The sequence below is a fragment of the Pseudonaja textilis genome, chromosome 4, assembly GCF_049901715.1.
Source record: "Pseudonaja textilis isolate UNSWEBS1 chromosome 4, rPseTex1.2, whole genome shotgun sequence".
Lineage (NCBI taxonomy): Eukaryota > Metazoa > Chordata > Lepidosauria > Squamata > Elapidae > Pseudonaja > Pseudonaja textilis.
In genome coordinates, this window is record NC_141993.1 from 93,709,375 (window position 1) to 93,725,143 (window position 15,769).

General features: G+C 60.6%; 2 protein-coding genes across 16 annotated transcripts; one reads left to right on the forward strand and one right to left on the reverse strand.

Annotated features, from left to right (window-relative positions):
- Positions 1-78: 78 nt before the first annotated feature.
- LOC113450921 (D-beta-hydroxybutyrate dehydrogenase, mitochondrial-like) lies at positions 79-5,392 on the reverse strand. Of its 10 annotated transcripts, none has more exons than XM_087933773.1 (6): positions 5,304-5,392; positions 2,398-2,508; positions 2,081-2,222; positions 1,897-1,942; positions 1,615-1,767; positions 79-1,000 (listed from the first exon to the last, which is right to left on the reverse strand). In XM_087933773.1, the coding sequence occupies exons 2-6, from the start codon at positions 2,457-2,459 to the stop codon at positions 531-533; spliced, it is 873 nt and encodes a 290-aa protein (XP_087789899.1). In that variant the 5' UTR covers positions 2,460-2,508; positions 5,304-5,392; the 3' UTR covers positions 79-530. The 10 variants fall into 10 exon arrangements, with proteins under 10 accessions (XP_087789899.1, XP_087789898.1, XP_087789897.1 ...); XM_087933772.1 differs by lacking the exon at positions 5,304-5,392 and adding an exon at positions 4,278-4,395; XM_087933771.1 differs by lacking the exon at positions 5,304-5,392 and adding an exon at positions 4,282-4,389.
- On the forward strand, positions 2,921-13,451 carry BDH1 (3-hydroxybutyrate dehydrogenase 1). 6 transcript variants are annotated; one of them, XM_087933759.1, is made up of 8 exons: positions 2,921-3,621; positions 5,334-5,395; positions 5,516-5,661; positions 7,261-7,333; positions 7,800-7,910; positions 8,912-9,056; positions 11,511-11,663; positions 11,887-13,451. In XM_087933759.1, the coding sequence occupies exons 1-8, from the start codon at positions 3,522-3,524 to the stop codon at positions 12,354-12,356; spliced, it is 1,260 nt and encodes a 419-aa protein (XP_087789885.1). In that variant the 5' UTR covers positions 2,921-3,521; the 3' UTR covers positions 12,357-13,451. The 6 variants fall into 6 exon arrangements, with proteins under 6 accessions (XP_087789885.1, XP_087789884.1, XP_087789888.1 ...); XM_087933758.1 differs by having other exon boundaries at positions 3,440-3,621; positions 5,525-5,661; XM_087933762.1 differs by lacking the exon at positions 2,921-3,621 and adding an exon at positions 4,403-4,446.
- The last annotated feature ends 2,318 nt before the right edge of the window (positions 13,452-15,769 follow it).

Genomic DNA, 15,769 nt, shown 5'->3' on the forward strand with positions numbered 1-15,769 from the left:
CAAGAAAACCGTTGAAATAGGTGCTGCGCTGAGGGTCCAGCAAGGAGGGGGGAAGGGCAAACATTAAGCCAAGTGTAATTGAATCTAAAAATTGAGTTTAATTAAAATCAGTTGAAATTACATATACAGCTTGGACCACCTACGCAAGGCGCACTGTCTGCAGGCGACCTGGTCCCACCACAGCTTCCCCCCACGATGTTTCCAGCCATGGGGACTCCCTTCTTCAAGCAAGGCCGGATGGTGTTCGGGGTTCAAGGGTGAACCAGGGAAATGAGGGTTTGCAACATCTTCTAGAAGGTCCCTGCCAACTCTACTATTCTGTTAAAGTGTGTGTCTCCCCCCTTCCCCTCCCCTGGCCTCTCAGTACCTGCCTCTGTCTTACGACCCTTTCAGCCACACTGATTAAGAGAGATTGTCTCAATGGATTTAGGATTTTTTCCCCTTCACCTGGCTAACTCGGCTACCAGGATTGCTTTTAATTCACCTGGACGTGATTCTGCCGACGGCTTCTCCGCTTGACCCGGGGCTGCCTAGCTGACAAAAAGCCAGTCGGCCAGGGCAGTGGGCAGGTGGGTTGCGGCCTGCAGGCGGAGCCACCAGGAGGCCTCCATGGGCATGTAGCGGCTGCAGGGGTGACGCGCAGCAAGGGCTTCCGTCAGGGCGTCCAGGACTGGGGAGACGTCCCGCAGGCCGCTGTGCGCAAAGCCCTTCATTCGAGAGAGCTTCTCCTGGAAGTCGGCCTCTCCGTAATCTGCCCGGATGGCCTCGCTGGCCCCACGCCACATGCGCTCGGCCTCGGCCTCGATGCCTTCGGGGGTCAGGATCCCTGTGGCTGCGATGAAGTTGCTCGGCTCAATGGCCACCACCGAGACGCCCCAGCGGTACATCTCCTGCCGCAGGCAGTTGCTGAAGGCCTCCAGTCCAAACTTGGAGATGCAGTAGGAGGAGCGCATCGGCCTGGCCATCCGGCCCAGCATGCTGCTCATGTTGACAATCCGCCCTGCAGGAGAGCAGAGACCAGAACTGCTCTGGGGATATGTGTGTGTGTGTGAGAGAGAGAGAGACATCAGTGGGAGAGAGCAGGAGGGAGGGAGGGGAGCAGGGAACCACTCAGGCCACCCAGCTCAGGGTCTGGCCTTGGTCACAACTCTCCAGAGGCTCCACCAGTGTTGCTCTCTGAAGACCTCCTTTCCCACTGGGACACAGTCATGCCGCTTCCAGAGGAGGCTGCTTGCTCAGTGTCTCACTCACTTTTTGGATCTGGTGGACTGGCGGGCCTCCTGCTTTCCCCTCCCGCTTCCTCCTCTCTCCGTGCCTGCAGGTCTTTCCTCTGGCCGCCTCCCTCCCCACTTCTTGCACAAGGCATTGCTAGTATGCCAGTGTTACGCAGGAGAGCCAAACTCTTGCACACGTGCTCTGCGTAACTGCTGACCCCTCTGCGTTGGCAGTCTGAATGCGCATGAGAACAGAGCCAGCCAGGACATTGGGTGAGCCTTGCTGGACACCCGGCTGGTGCAGGGGGAACTCTGCTGCCCGTCCACTGTGCCCACTCCTGGGCAAGATGCTTTGCCCACAGGCCGGTGGCCCCCAACCCCTCTGGACCCTCTTCCCTACCTCTGGCCCTGCGGATCAGGGGCAGAAAAGCCTTTGTCACCCGCAGGGTCCCCCATAAGTTGACGTCCGCCACTCTCTGGTACTTCTCCATGCTGGTGAATTCCACGTCTCCAAAGGAGGCAATTCCAGCGTTGTTCACCAAGCCCCACAGACCTGCCCCGCAAGAGAGGAGACTCTTTCTGAGGGATCGCGAGTGCAGCGCAGGCAGCCTCCTCCCCTTCCCGAGGAAGCCCATCTCTCCAGCCACAGGAACCGACCTGTCCAGAAAGGCGAGAGACTCACCTTCGGTGGCACCAGTGGCCAAAGAGCTGGGCGCAGCCAAACGGGCCTAGGGAAACGCAAGTGACCCATGCATGGAGCCCAGTTCGGCCCCTGCCGCTGCCCGCGGGGGAGCATGGTAAGATGCCCTCGTCTGCCGGGAGCAGCCGCCCCTTGGGGAGATGGGAGGAAGGGCCTGGGTGATTACCTTGGGCAGGGTCCTCCAGCTGCGCCTCCACGTATCGGAGGGCTCGGGCCACCTGCTGTTCGCAGCACACATCCAGCTGGAGGACGTGCATCCGCCCAGAGCCCAGGCGGCACAGTTCTTGGGCACCATCTCCTCCTTGGTCCTGCCCGCCAGACAGGGAGAGAAGCCATTAAGGTGGGGAGGGGCTCCCGAGGGCAAGCATGGCCCTGTTGGGGCTGATGGGACTTGCCGGCCTCCCTCTCCCTCTCCGGCTCCCAGAGGAAACCCGAAAGCCTCCCGCGGGCGATGCCAGCTCAGGGAAGGGACCGGTTCCTCACCAGGAGCAAACAGCCCGCAAAGACGGTGAAGCCTTTTGCATGGAGATGACTGGCCAAGGCATGGCCGAAGCCCTTGTCGCAGCCTGTGATCAGCACCGCCTTCCCCTCGGCCTGCAGGAGGAGGGCAAGAGGAGGGAGCAGCCTCAGAGGCGCCCAGGGCTGCCCAGCAATGAAGCATCCGAGGGCCAGGGGAAGAAGTTCCGGCGGAAGCTCAGGCCAGAGATCATCCGGGAAGGAGACCAGCGCCATCTCGGTCCCGTATCCGGGCCTGCAGCCCGACTGAAAGGGGTCCAGACAGCCTGTTCCCCACAGGATTCCTTAGAAAGGGGGTGGGGCTAGGCATGGAGGTGACCCGAGGGCACGGCAGGGACCTGTCCCCTCCGCGAGGCGTCTGCACCGACGCTCCCACCCTGGCCAGCTTGCTCTTCCAGCAGACATGGGGAGGCGGGTCCGGCCTCAACTGGCATCCAGGCTGAAAAGCAGGTTCTGCGAGAGCTCAGCGGGCACGTGGCACCTCAAGGTCAGGCAGAGGGAGTGCCAAGAGCAAGGGAGGCCGGAGAGGGAAAGAGTGAGTCAGCGGGGAAAGTCCTCTGGGACAGCCCCCTCACCCCCGGCTCCCAGTGTCCGTCCTCCAGATCCAGCCAGGCCAGGGGGGGTGTCTCCCCTTCTTAGGACCCCAGAAGGGTCCTTGGGGAGGAGAGTCCTCGCTCCCTGTCCTCTCCTGCCCTTGGCAAACAGGCCAGCTTGGCAGAGGAAGGGGCACGGCTGGGTGTCCACCTGGCTCTTGGTCATCCCCTCCCTAGGATGAAAAGCTGCCTCAGCTGACCCAGGCCCTGCCCAGGACAGGAGCTCCTTGGGCAGGGAGGGACGTGACCTTGGCCTGACTAGGCTCCACAAGGACTTTGGCCCCGCTCCTGGAAACCATTGGAGTCTGGGTGGGGAGAACGTGGCAGAGACCCAGAGCGTGGCGAGAACTCGCCAACCGTAACTGTCAAATGACACCCGTGCTTCCCAAGCTGCCCTGAGTGCCAAACGGCTCCTCCCAGGCTCTGGAGACCTTCAACCGCCCACTGGCTACAAAGAGAATCCGCCCAACCAGAGGGGGAGGGGGGGCCCTGCAGGCCATGCATCCTCCTCTTCCTCCCCTGACAAAGCCCACAGGGATCCCCTCTTGTATAATGAGCCCCCCACCCGGAACAGAAGAACCACACCCTGGGGACTCAGGTGAGAATGGAGACCCACCTGAGCAGGGAGGAGGAAGACACCAGTGATTTTTACAGCTGCATTGTGATTTCTGTTGATATATTGAGTGACTTTGGTCACTGCTAATCCTCTTAAATCCTACAACCCTACCTGAAGTCCATCCCATTCAGAATAACAGATTAACGGGTGGGAAGGGACCTCGGAGGTCTTCTAGTCCAATCCCTGCTCAGACAGGAAGCGGCTGTCCGGTCTCTTCTTGTAAATCTCCAGCGATGCAAGCCGTTCCGCTGGTCAGTTGCCGAAAGGCGCTCTCCACAGGCACCCCTCCCCCCGGCCAAGCTGCCTTATCATGGCCGGCAGGCAGCAGACCGCAGCCCCCCCCCCCCCCCCCGGGCGTACAGCACCATCGGGGGGGGGGGGCAGGCTTGAGGCGCCCCGAGCCCCTCTGCCAGAAAAGAAGGGGACGCCTCTGCCGCGCATGATGGTTTCTCCGATCCTCTCCAGCAGCAATTCTCGGGCGAGGCGTCGGGGCTCCCTCTCGCTCGGCGGCCCCAGGGCGCCTTTGATTCCGGGGGACCCAGCGCCGCCCCCTCCCCTCCCCTCCCCTCCCTCGGGCCGTTCCTCCTCGCGGGGAGGCGGGGACTCCAAAGCAGGCCGGGGAGCCCCTCCCCCGGGACTCACCGGCAGGTGCGGAGGAGGCGGCGGCGGCGGAGCAGGAGGAGCAGGAGGAGCAGGAAGAGGAGGCCGGCGGGGAGCGTCCACATGGCGCGCGAGGGGCGGGGCGGGGGCGTCGCCGGGACGATGGTGACGTCACTTCCTCGGCCGGCGCGGAGGGGACGCGGGACGGTCAGTCGGAGGGGCGGGAGGAGCGCGCGGTAAGCGGCCTCGAGCGGCGCCCTCTTCCCCCGCCCCGCCCCCGGCCGCTGTCTCCGCCGGGAGGAGTGGGCCCGCGGGGCCAGGAGGAGGCGGCTGCCTGGGCTCGGCTCGGCTCGGCGGGCGCGCGGGGGCGTCGAGGAGGCGGAGGAGGGCGCGGGGTCCCTGGGCAGGTGGGCTGCGGGGCCGCGCTCCGTCCGCTTCTGGCTCTGCGGGGCGGAGGAGGCTGAGTGGGGCTGGGGGCCTCCGCTTGGCTTGGCCGGGAGAGCCGCCTCCGGGCTCCGTCGGGGCCCAGAAGTCCCCGGGTGCCTCCGGGCTTCTCGGTGTACCTGCCCTCCGCGGGATCAGAGCCTCTGCCGCCCTCCCGCCCCAACCCGCCCGCAGTCCCGGCCTCCTCCCGAATTCTTCCGAAGGGGTCCGGGAAGAAGAAGCCCCGAGGCTTCCCTGGCCGGGAGAGCCCTTTTCCCTGGCGGCTCCTCTCTTCCTCCCCACCCCGGAAAAGGGTGGGGGGGAGCGCTGGTGTGAAAAGCGCTAGGGCCTCCCAGCTGGTCCAACCTCTTCCTCCCCCCCCCTCAGGACGGGGTGACCTCCGGGCCCCAGGATGCGGTGGTTCCCGGAGAGGCCTCCCCTTCGCCCCTCCCTGGGAGGAAGCTCTGGCTGGCCACAGGCTTTTAGGGCAGGCTGACAATGGGCTCCAGCCCCAGGTGGGCGGCTGGTGACCCTCCTTTAAATGACCATGGAGGCAGACTGTGCCAAGCCCGAGCAGGCCCTAACGCCCGATTGGCTGGGCTCACCCCCCCACCCCCGGCCCATGAAGGGTGAAGCCTCACCAGCTTGCTTGATCCCTTTCCTGAATTCAGACACCACCATCTCTTGGGGAGGCCTGCCGAGGTCACCAAGGCAGCCAGAGATCCAAATTGAGGTAAGTGTGGCTGATGTGTGGGCAGGGACTTGGTGGGGGGAGCCTCCCTGGACCCGCCCTCAGCAAGGCCATAAAGGCTGGGGCAGATAACGCAGAGCGCCCCCCCCCTCCCCTTGGCAGAGTCCGGAGGCGGCGGCAGCAGCAGCAGCAGCAGCAGAGACACCCTTCATGGCAATCCTCTTGGCCGCCACCCGCATCGCCCAGCCTCTTGCCCGGCTGGCCCTGAACACTCCGCACTGCAAGGATGGCGCTGCCACCGGCCTGCGGTAAGTACAGAGAGCCGGCCCACTTCTGTGTTCTCCAAAGTCCTTGGCTTACCACGAACCGTTGAGTGGCCGTTTGAGGCTTCGGTGGCCCTGAAACAAACGGACCGGTCCTTGTGGTTACAGTTAGTGCCACGTCCTCATGGATCAAAATCCTCATGGGTCGGTGTGTGTTTGTGATGGGTGCTGCATCCCGCCCGGGGTCAAGGGATCACCACTCCCCGGGGGCTTCTGACGAGCAGAGTCGGTGAGGGAAGCTGGGTTCGCATAGCGACAGGATGATTCACTTAATAATATTTACTTAGTATTTGCTTGAAAACCATGACAAGGATGTCGTAAAATCGGGCACGACTCACTTAACAACTGTCTTGCTTAGCAACCAAAATTCTGGTCCTGATAATGCTTGTACGTCAAGTGCTACCTTTTCGCTCAGAGGCCTTCAATGCTTCACCCGGTTTCATGAAGGACTGGCTTGTAAGGGAGAAATTGCTGCTGTGGCAACCGGGGAGGGGGTGGCTGGGGGTCCAGGCAGGCAGAACCGGCCTCCTTGTGAACCTCTTGTGCAGCTTGGCCTCCGACAGGGCTGCAGGCCGGAGTCCGAAAGGATCTCTTCGTTCCAAAGTCCCTCCAGATAGCGCCAGAGGGGGCTCTGCTCACCTGAGCCCCCCCCATCCCTGGGGTGGGGGGGGAACACGGCTGAATTCCCCAGACAGGAAGGCCATGGGTGCAAAGGTGAAACCTTCGCCCCTCCTGGGGAGGGGCTGGAGTGTTTGGGTAGATCCAAGTCAGAGCTGAAGAAGCTTCTTGGGTGAGAAGCGAAACATCTCAGAAGAAAACCCCCAGAAAGTCCAGTTGCCTCTTGGGGGAAAAAGCACTTCTGGGACAACCCTGACCTGCAGGATGGAGAATCTCCATGGACATCCATGCGTGGAGAGGGAGGGTCCTGCCCAGCATGGGTGGGGCAGGGGCTGAATGCTCTCATGGCTGCTGCTTAAGAGCCCCCTGGCCTTTTGGGGGGGAGGGGCTGCCTGGGGCAGCTGCCCTCTGAGCATCAGCATCCCGACCGTCGGACAGCCACGTGGCCATGTGACCTCAAGAGGCCCGGCCTCAGCGTGGCTGTTCAGTGTGGCTCAGTGTGCAAGTGGAGGGTTAGCCCAGAAGTCAACATGGCGGCCCTCGTGGCTGCGCTTCTTGAGGCCGGGGGTGAGCAGGGCCGGGGGGCTTCGGCCCTCGCAGCACCAGCAACCCGACGGCTGGGGTGAATTGTGGGGGCAGCGGGCCGGATGTGTTTCAGTCGCATGGAGGGAAGCCGCCTGCGGACGGGCTGCAGCCTCCTGGCAGCCTGGCATGTCCGGTCGGTACTTCTTGCCCGAGCATCCTCTGGGGTGGGGGTGGGCGGCCCCCTTTTGAACTTGGAGGTCCTGGAGGTGATGGCCCTGTTGCCTTAGCGGACATCCACGGTGGGAGAGAGTCGGGTCAGGAAGAGCCCAGAGAGCGGGTCCCTTTCAGCCAGAGCAAGCGGGCCCGGCCAGTCTCTTCTGCTCTGGGCTTCGGTTCCCAAAGGCCTCCCGGGTGGCAACTGTGTCCTCCTCTCTCTTGCAGTTTGCTTCCCAAGGTTCAGGCCGCGGCCTCTGCCTGGAGGAGCCAGCGCTGCTACGCCACAGAGGTGGACAAGGTGAGAGGGGTGGGCTCAGCCGCTGGGGCGGAGGAGAGGACAGCCCCACGGGGGAGGCCACGTGCCTATGGCAGGCCCCCTCCGTCTGTCCGGGGCTCCTGTGTTGGGGCCCCAGCCAAAGATCAGGCCCAGGGCCCCCCTCCGGAAGACGGAGGGGTCCTGTGATGTTCCTCCCTTGCCTGCCTCTCCTTGAGGGCCACGTTGAGGCCTTGGGACCCCCCAACCACAGGGGCGTCCTTCAGTTCGCCAAGCGCCCGCGGCCGGTGTCCGTGCGATGGCCCAGGGAGAAGGGCCCGGGGAGCCCAGCCAAGGCAGCGGGGGAGCCAGAAGCCTCGGGGTGAGGAGGCCTCCCTGAGAGGAACTGCAGGAAAGACTCTGGCCCGGCTGACCCCCATGAGCTGCAGGCAGGAGGCGCCAGTGGCTCTTTGGGTGGCCTTCAGCACCGGCTCTTGTGCGCCCCCTGCAGATCAATGAGCGACCTGTCCTCATTACCGGCTGCGACTCGGGTTTTGGCTTCTCCTTGGCCAAATTCCTCCACGAGAAAGGCTTGATCATCTACGCTGGGTGCCTGCTAAAGGTGAGGCCGGGCGAGTGGCTGCAGGCGCAGTTCAATGCCACCGGTCTCCCCGTCCCGTCCCCCCAATTCTTCTCAGGCCGGGCCCTGGAACAGGGTTGGAAGGAACCAGGGGCAGCTCGGAGTGGGTGGGCCTTCCCTAGAGAAAAGGCAGCAGGGCAGGGGAAGCGGCTCCCTCTGGAAAGGGTGTCTCGGCCTATTTGCCCTTGTTCCAGGGAGCGGGACACGGACTCCGGTTGCACACAACCATGAGCGGCGGCAGCAGCGGCGGCCCCCTTGGGTGGAGGTGGGCCCCCATCCTCCCGGCTCCTCCTGCCCTGAGCCCGGACGGGGCTACTGAGCCCTGGGGGGAGGCCGGGTGTTTCTCTCCAGCAAGAGGGGAGGGGAGGGGAAGGGCGGGCATGTCTGCCCCTCCCTGGGGGACTTGCAGGCTCCACCTTCTTTTTCCGCTGCCTCTGGAGGCTGCTGGGAGCAGGAAACGTCAGCTGCTTGGCAAAGGGCTTCTTTGCTCCCCAATCCCAGGCCCTGCGCGGCCCCTGCTGGCGGGAAGTGCAGTAGCCGCCCAGGGCTTTTCTGAATGTTCGTGGCTGGGGTGGTACGCTTTGGCAGGGGCCTGTCCTCCGAGCTTGTCCTTTGTCTGTAACTTCATTTGATGGTTACCCAGCCCTGGATTCATCCGATGGGCCTTGGGAGAAGCACCACGGGAGGCCCTGAGGGTGGCAGATTCTCCAAGCCGCACATTCGCTCTGGCAAGACGCACACCTCCTGGTCGTGGGGAGCCGTCTAGGAGCCGCCCCTTTGCCCAAAGCAGGTGGAAGAAGGGCTGGGACCAGCAGGGTGGCTGGGGGCGACCCACTGGACCTGCTGACGGGGGGTGGGCGGGGTGGGAGGCAAAGCGCCCAGAGAGACAACGCGTGGTTGCGTGACACCCTCCCACCCGGTGGGTGGGTGGATGTGGCCGTCTCCCGTTGCCCACCCTGCTGCTCCTGTTGCTTTTCTGTCAGGAACAAGGCCGGGGGGGCTCAAAGGACCTGGACAACATGAAGAGTGACCGAATGAGGACCGTCCAGCTCAACGTCTGTGACAGCGAGGAGGTGGCGCGTGCGGTGGACTACGTGACCAGCACCCTGAAGGATCCGGAGAATGGAGGTGAAGGAGGAAGGCTGCGGAGCGTGGGAATCGCAGGAGGGAGGGAGGGAGGGAGGGGGGGAAAGCCGGGGGGCCAGTCCTCTCCCCCGTCAGCCGGGCTCAGTCCCCACGGAAGGCCAGTGGTTGCCCCGGGTCCCAGCCTGAGCACAGCTCCCCTTGGCTTCCTCCATTCCTGCACACACCTAATTCAGTCTAGGTCAGGAATTGGGGAGCTGCCAGAGGTCATATTGTGGCTCCTTGATCCCAGGATGATTTTCCAGTATGGAAGAGCCTGCAAAGTCCCCAGTTCGGAAGGCCAGAAAGAAACCAGGAAGCTGAAGGATGCGGAAGCTTTGGTGCTCTATGCTCCCCCAGAGCATCTTGTCTCCTATTTCATGGTCCAAAATGTTGGTTTTCCTCCCGTCTGGTCAGAGCCCTCAGAAGACCCTTCGGGAAGGGGGTCTCCCTGTTCCTGAGTAGCCTCTGGAGGCCTGGGCCGGCTTTTGCTCCTTTGGGCTCCTTCGGCCATCCTATGTCCTCACCCCCCCCCCCCCCCACACACACACACTTCCCCGGTGTCTTTGCGCAGGATTGTTTAAGTGCAGCCCGACGTGCTCGGGGGCAGAGCAAGAAGCGTGGCCGGTGCAGCGGCTGCTCCTGACTCACAACCCTTGTGTGGAAAAGGAGCAGCAAATAGGCTTTTCTTCGAGTGAAGAGGTGCACCAAATAGAAAATACGGGTGGCTCTGAGCCCCAGACAAGCCTTCGTGACCCAGAGGTTTTCCATCAGGAACCCAGAAAGTTTTCCTGTTGTGGCAGCTTTGGCCAACATCCCCTCCTGGAGCGAGCAGTGGAGGATTCTGGGGGGGTCCTCGGGGTTATGACAGGAGGAGGCAGTCTCTGTCGCTCAGGGTGGCCCTGGGGAGTCCCCGGTGGGTCAGGGCGGGTGGGGGCCTGGCCAGAAAACTATCCTAATCGAGGACCATCCTAGCCAGGATACACATACCCAAACCCCAACACAGAACTCAGGGGAGGGTGTTCCAGGTAGCAGAATGGCTTCCGGCTCCTGCCTCCCTCTCCTCTTTTTTGTTTTTAATAAAAAGTTTTTTGTTTTTTATTTTACACATCTCTTCAAGCGAGCAGCACGATTACGGGTTATAGCATTCATACATAGTCATAGTTACAATTCCAACTTTCTTATCTAATTTCGTATCAAATCATTTCTATTCCACTGATCTTTAAATAAGTTCACACTTCATATTTTCAATCCGTTAATCCAATATCAAAAGCATTTCATCCTCACATATATTTTCCACTCTTTATCCCCTATTACATTCATTTCCAGCTTGCCACCTGTTTTATTTTACACTATTTTCTTTAACTTTCTCAAAGCCGATGTATCATAAACAAACAAAAATATAAAAATAAAATAGAATTAATACATTCAGGGTCCACGTGGTATTTTCCCCCCTCACCTCTGAGGCCAGGATAACTTTGGGGTCTCCCCTGGGACCAAATCTATGGAAGAGGCCATTCTCTCGGGGGGGGGGGGGAGTCTGTCCGGAAGTGTCCTTATAGGACCAGAAACCTTTTGCAAACCGTAAGTGCCGTGGGTGTAAGGTGTCATCCTGCTGAGCCAGTTTGGCCTTCCCAATCGGCATGCAAGCAGCTGTGTTTTGTGCCCATTGCAGGTTCTGCTAGTCCGGGAGGTTGTCTGAGTATTGCCAGAGCCTAACTTTGCTCTGGAGGGGCTCGTGGAGTGAGCCCCGGAAGAGGAGCTGCTGCTGCTGCTGCTGCTGCTGCGGAGGGACCAGCAGCCTGATGCTTCCTCAGATCTCTTGCTGGATCTCTGGACCAATGGATCACTATCAGCCCCTTGTCCCCACACAGGAAAGGGGGGATTTGAGGGCACGGTCTCCCGTGGTTTCTAGCTCTGGAGGACGCCACTGTGGCGGCTGCTTTGCCCTCCAAACGGCCCAGTGGGCTTTATAGAGAAGCGAATTCACACCATGGGGCAGAAGCTGTTCGGCAGGGTTGTTGCTGACGGGATCCGTCTCTCTCCCCTCCCCCACCCTCCCAGCTTCTCTGAGGGGGCCAGGCGGAGCCCAGTGTGGCAGAGAGGCTCCTGGGCCAAGAGAGCCGGCAAATTTTGGACAATGTCTGCCGCCGCCTCTTCATCCAACACAGGAGCCTCTGGATCTGAACCCCACCCCGAGGGGACCCAGATAATCCACCTCACTCCAGGCTCCAACAAGGAGGATCCTTCCCTAAAAATGAAAGATTGAAGACCAGGAAAGAGTTTCTGCTTTTCAGAGAGAGGGAGGGAGGGAGAGAGAGAGAGAGCAAAGGTCATTTGAGCTTCCCGCTAAAGATAGGGTTACTGACCTTTGGCCTTCCTAGAGGCAGGAATTCTCTTCCCAGAGAGAAATGCCAGCAGAGATGGCTAAGGGGACCGCTTCTTTGGCTTCCTCTCCAGGGCTCTGGGGACTGGTCAACAATGCCGGCATTTCCACCTTTGGAGAGGTGGAATTCACCAGCATGGACACCTACAAAGAAGTGGCCGAAGTGAACCTCTGGGGCACCATCCGCACCACCAAGGCCTTCCTGCCTTTGATACGGAGAGCCAAAGGTAAGCGGGGTCCAGTTGCCCCCCCTCCCTGGGACGGGTGGACGCAGAGCCCTATCACAGCCGGAGGAGGTTGGGGGTGACGGTCGCAGAAAAAGAGGTGGCGGGGAGGCCTCCTGTTTCACCCCAGCAGGGCCAGAATGGGCAGCCGCATCCAGAGGCGCCCCAGAGTTGTGAGGTCCCTGTGGGGGCAACTGCTCCCTTCACGGCGCCTTCACCCCGGCAGGCCGCGTGGTCAACATCAGCAGCATGATGGGCCGGATGGCCAACCCCGCCCGCTCCCCTTACTGCATCACCAAGTTCGGGGTGGAGGCCTTCTCCGACTGCCTGCGCTACGAGATGCGTCCGCATGACGTGAAGGTCTGCATTGTGGAGCCAGGCAACTTCATCGCCGGCACCAGCCTCTACAGCCCCGAGCGCATCCAGTCCATTGCCGACAAGATGTGGGACGAGCTGCCGGAGATCGTGCGCCGCGACTACGGGCGGAAGTACTTCGACGAGCAGATCGCCAAAATGGAGTCGTACTGCAGCAGCGGCTCCTCAGATACCTCCCCGGTGGTGGAGAGCATCGGCCACGCCCTCACCTCCACCACGCCCTACACTCGCTACCACCCCATGGACTATTACTGGTGGCTGCGCATGCAGGTCATGACCCACATGCCCGCGGCCATCTCCGACCGCCTCTACATCTACTGAGGGGGTGGGTGGGGTGTTGGGGTCCCGCTGGAGCCGAACCGGCCAGGGACGGTTACGCTAAAGGTTACGCTGTCCAGTTCTCCAGCAGCCGCTTGGTTAGGTGGTTTTTAAACTCTGTATTTTAGGCCTGTGATTAATTTAAACATTGAGACATAATTTAACCCCTTGCATGGTGTGTCAGATAGGCAGGTCCAGCTCGTGTCTTTCAGGGGGACTCCGATGACGGTATTATGTCAAGTGGTCCCTTCTTGGCCAGGCTTGCATTGGCCTTAGGGGAGGCTGGTCATCTTCCTTCCTTCGGAGCTGGCCATCCCCTCCTGGAGAAAGGCTGCCTACCCAGTCCTGGGCAACCTGGGGCTTGACCTTGCATGGGTGCAGCCTGGGGCCTGGAATCCTTTGTTGTGGCCACAGGGGAGTGGGGGGGTGGAGGGAGGGATCGCAGCAGCCAGGGGCCACATTGTCTTTGCACACTCCTTTTCAAGGGCACCATGGACCAAGTGCCGCCAAGCCCCTCTCCCTACTGGAGGAGCTTTGACCGTGCGCTCAACCCTTTGGGGGCCCTGCCCTTGCACAGAGTCCCTTCTGCAAGGGAGGGGGCAGCTTGGCCTTAAGTCAGGGGCTCCAGTCCTTTGCACTAGGCCCCAGGCCGATGGGTGGGCGGGGGGAATCGCAGGGCAGGAGGGAGGCGGCCCCAGCACCATAAGCCCACCCACAGCTCGGGAGCCACCGTGGATCACTCCAATTTGACCGTGAAGGTCATGTTCCTCTAGGCCCTTGGAAGCTAACCCTCACGCAGGGCAGTCTGAGCAGGGGGCCTGATCCAGGACGTCTCTGCCTGACGGAATGGCTTGTGGCTGTCAGTTCCTGACCGCCGCGGCTGTTGCGTCTCCAAGACGGCCTTGCCAGGAAGACCTGGCAGAGATTTGGCACACCGGTCGGTCTGTCGCCAGGGGCGGGGGTGCCTCCTGGGGGCACGGGCCTGTGGCTGCCAGCAGAGGGAGACAAGGGAGCATCACCCCCCAACCAGCAAGCGGGAGGGATGGTGACCGGATGTCCTCTCCTTTGGTGAACAACATTAAACCATGTGATATTAAACCCTCCTGAATCATTGGCCTCTTTCCTTGACCAGAGACCTGATGCCCCAGCCGCTGTGCCTGAGGCGGAGGTGGGGGCAAGGGGCGCCCTCCTGCTTGTCCCGGGGCCAGCCCTGCGCCCCTCTCCAGGGGCTCCCTTGGAGGCTAAGCAGGAAGGTGGCTGGGCAGCAGGACCCAGTGGCACCATCTCGGGCAGCTCGGGGCTTTGAGTTGGTCTGAGGTCTTTCTTCCACCCCAAGACACGCGAGGCGGGCTTTGCTCTCCCCACAGCAGCACTTTCTGGGGTTAACCTCTCCCCCCCCCCCGCACATCCAAGAAAGGGCATAGGAGGTTTTCCTTAGCTTTCTGGCTGTGCCCCTCCTCCTCCCTCTGTGGAAGACTGCCCCCTCCCCCCAGAAAGAGACTGTGCAGCCTTAGAAGCTGATGGAAGCATCTTATTCATTTGGCCTCTGATTACGTGATCCTGTTTATACGTTATGGAGACTTTAATACTGCATTGCTCCACGGCCTGCGAGGAGGGGGTAGATGAGCCTGGGGGGGCATGGAATCCTCCCTCCCTCCCTCCCTCCATGCTCGCCTGTGTTGCTTCTGCAGCTGCCCAGGCCCTTTCTGGAATAAAACACTCCAAGTCTGAAGCCCTTTGGCATAATTAAGAGCCTCTCCCTGAAATTAAACAAGGTGCAGCTGGAGAACTTGCTGGTCTCTCTCAGCAGGGTAGGAGGGATTCATCCCCCTCCCAGCAGACACCTCTTGGCTCGCAACTGGCTGGGCATTGTCCACAAGCAACTGTCCTGCCCTTCCTCGGTGGGCTTGAAGGGGGCCGTGGCCACTGTTGGGTCCCCATCCTTGTCCCCTTCCTCCCAGTAGGCCTGCGGCCACGTGCCATGCAGGCCCCCTGGGAGGATTGAGCTGATCTGTGGGGCAGGCGCCTTTTCCGGCAGGAGGCAAGGGAAGAGGGGGCAGGAGAAAGCCAGGCGGGGGGCCAGCTCTGTCTGTAACCCCCTCCTCTTGTTGCCTTCTGATCCAGGCAGGGGCGGCAGCAGCAGTTGTGGTGCCCTCCCGTGCCAACAGACCCCCTGCCAAAACGCCTGCGGGAGCTGGGGGGGTCCGGGTGATGTGGCTGAAGGTTGAGACCGGGAGTGGCCTTTCGGGGTCCAGGCTTGTGCCCAGGGAATGGCTGCTCTCTCCCCAGCTGCGTGGAGAGCGAAAGCGCCCGACAGCAGGTGCGAGCGATTCCAGCTGCTTTGAGAAAGCCTGTCACCTCCTAGGCAGGCCCCATCCCTGGGCTGCATGTCAAGGGGCCCCAGTCTTGGGTTTTTTTTTTTCCCCCTCCCGTTCTTTGGTGTAACAAGCTTCTTGCCAATATCTGGCAATATTGCACTGGCTGAGTTCACACATGACACCTAAGCAGGAAAAGACCCGGCAGCTGCACGCAGTGGACAAGCTAAGACTTCTCTAGGGTTAATCTCCCTAGATTGGATTCACTCAGTAAATTGCACAAATCCTAGCTTTTCCTTTGCACTGGATTGTGAAACCCCAGAAAATGGGTTAATTGAGAGAATGCGACTTCTAATGTGGGCATTTCCAGGATTGCAAATTGAGGCTGGACTCGAGGGGGAGGTGGGGCTGACCCCATGCCCGGATCCCCTCCGAACTCTGATTCTCGCTCTAGGCAGAGCTAAGAGGACAAAGTGGCATTTAGAATAAGAAGTAAATTTAAAATTGTACATTAACTGCTGTAAAGAAGATGGAAAGCCATTTCTTTGTATCTTTTTTCTATTTTTCTTTTACTTTCTCCCCCTTTTCTTGCACATTTAGTATTCTGATTTTTATTTTCTCATATTAGTTTTTATTAGTTTTTAATCTTCCTTCTTAAACATTTAATAAAATTATGAAAGTTTGTGCACCAGCTGAGGCCTTTCCTGGATCAGGACTCGCTGCACTCATTACCCGAGCCCTTGTACTCTCTCATCTGGACTACTGCAATGCGCTCTACCTGGGGCTGCCCTTGAAATCCATTCGGAAGCTTCAGCTGGTGCAAAATGGGGCCTGGGGGCCCTCTGCTCTGCAAACTTCACTGGTTACCTTCGGCCGGCTTCCAAGGGCTGTGCAAGATGTTGGGTCTGACCTTAAAGCCCTCCATGGGTCCAGGCTACTTCAGGAACCGCCTCGTCCTGCTAGGACAAGCCCGTCCTACTCGTGCCAGAAGAGAGGGCCTACTACGGATCCCATCAACCAGAGATCTCTGGATCCAGGAGAGCCTTTTCTGCCGCAGCACCCGCCCTTTGGAACCTCCCACCCTCTGGGCTAAGATCAGCC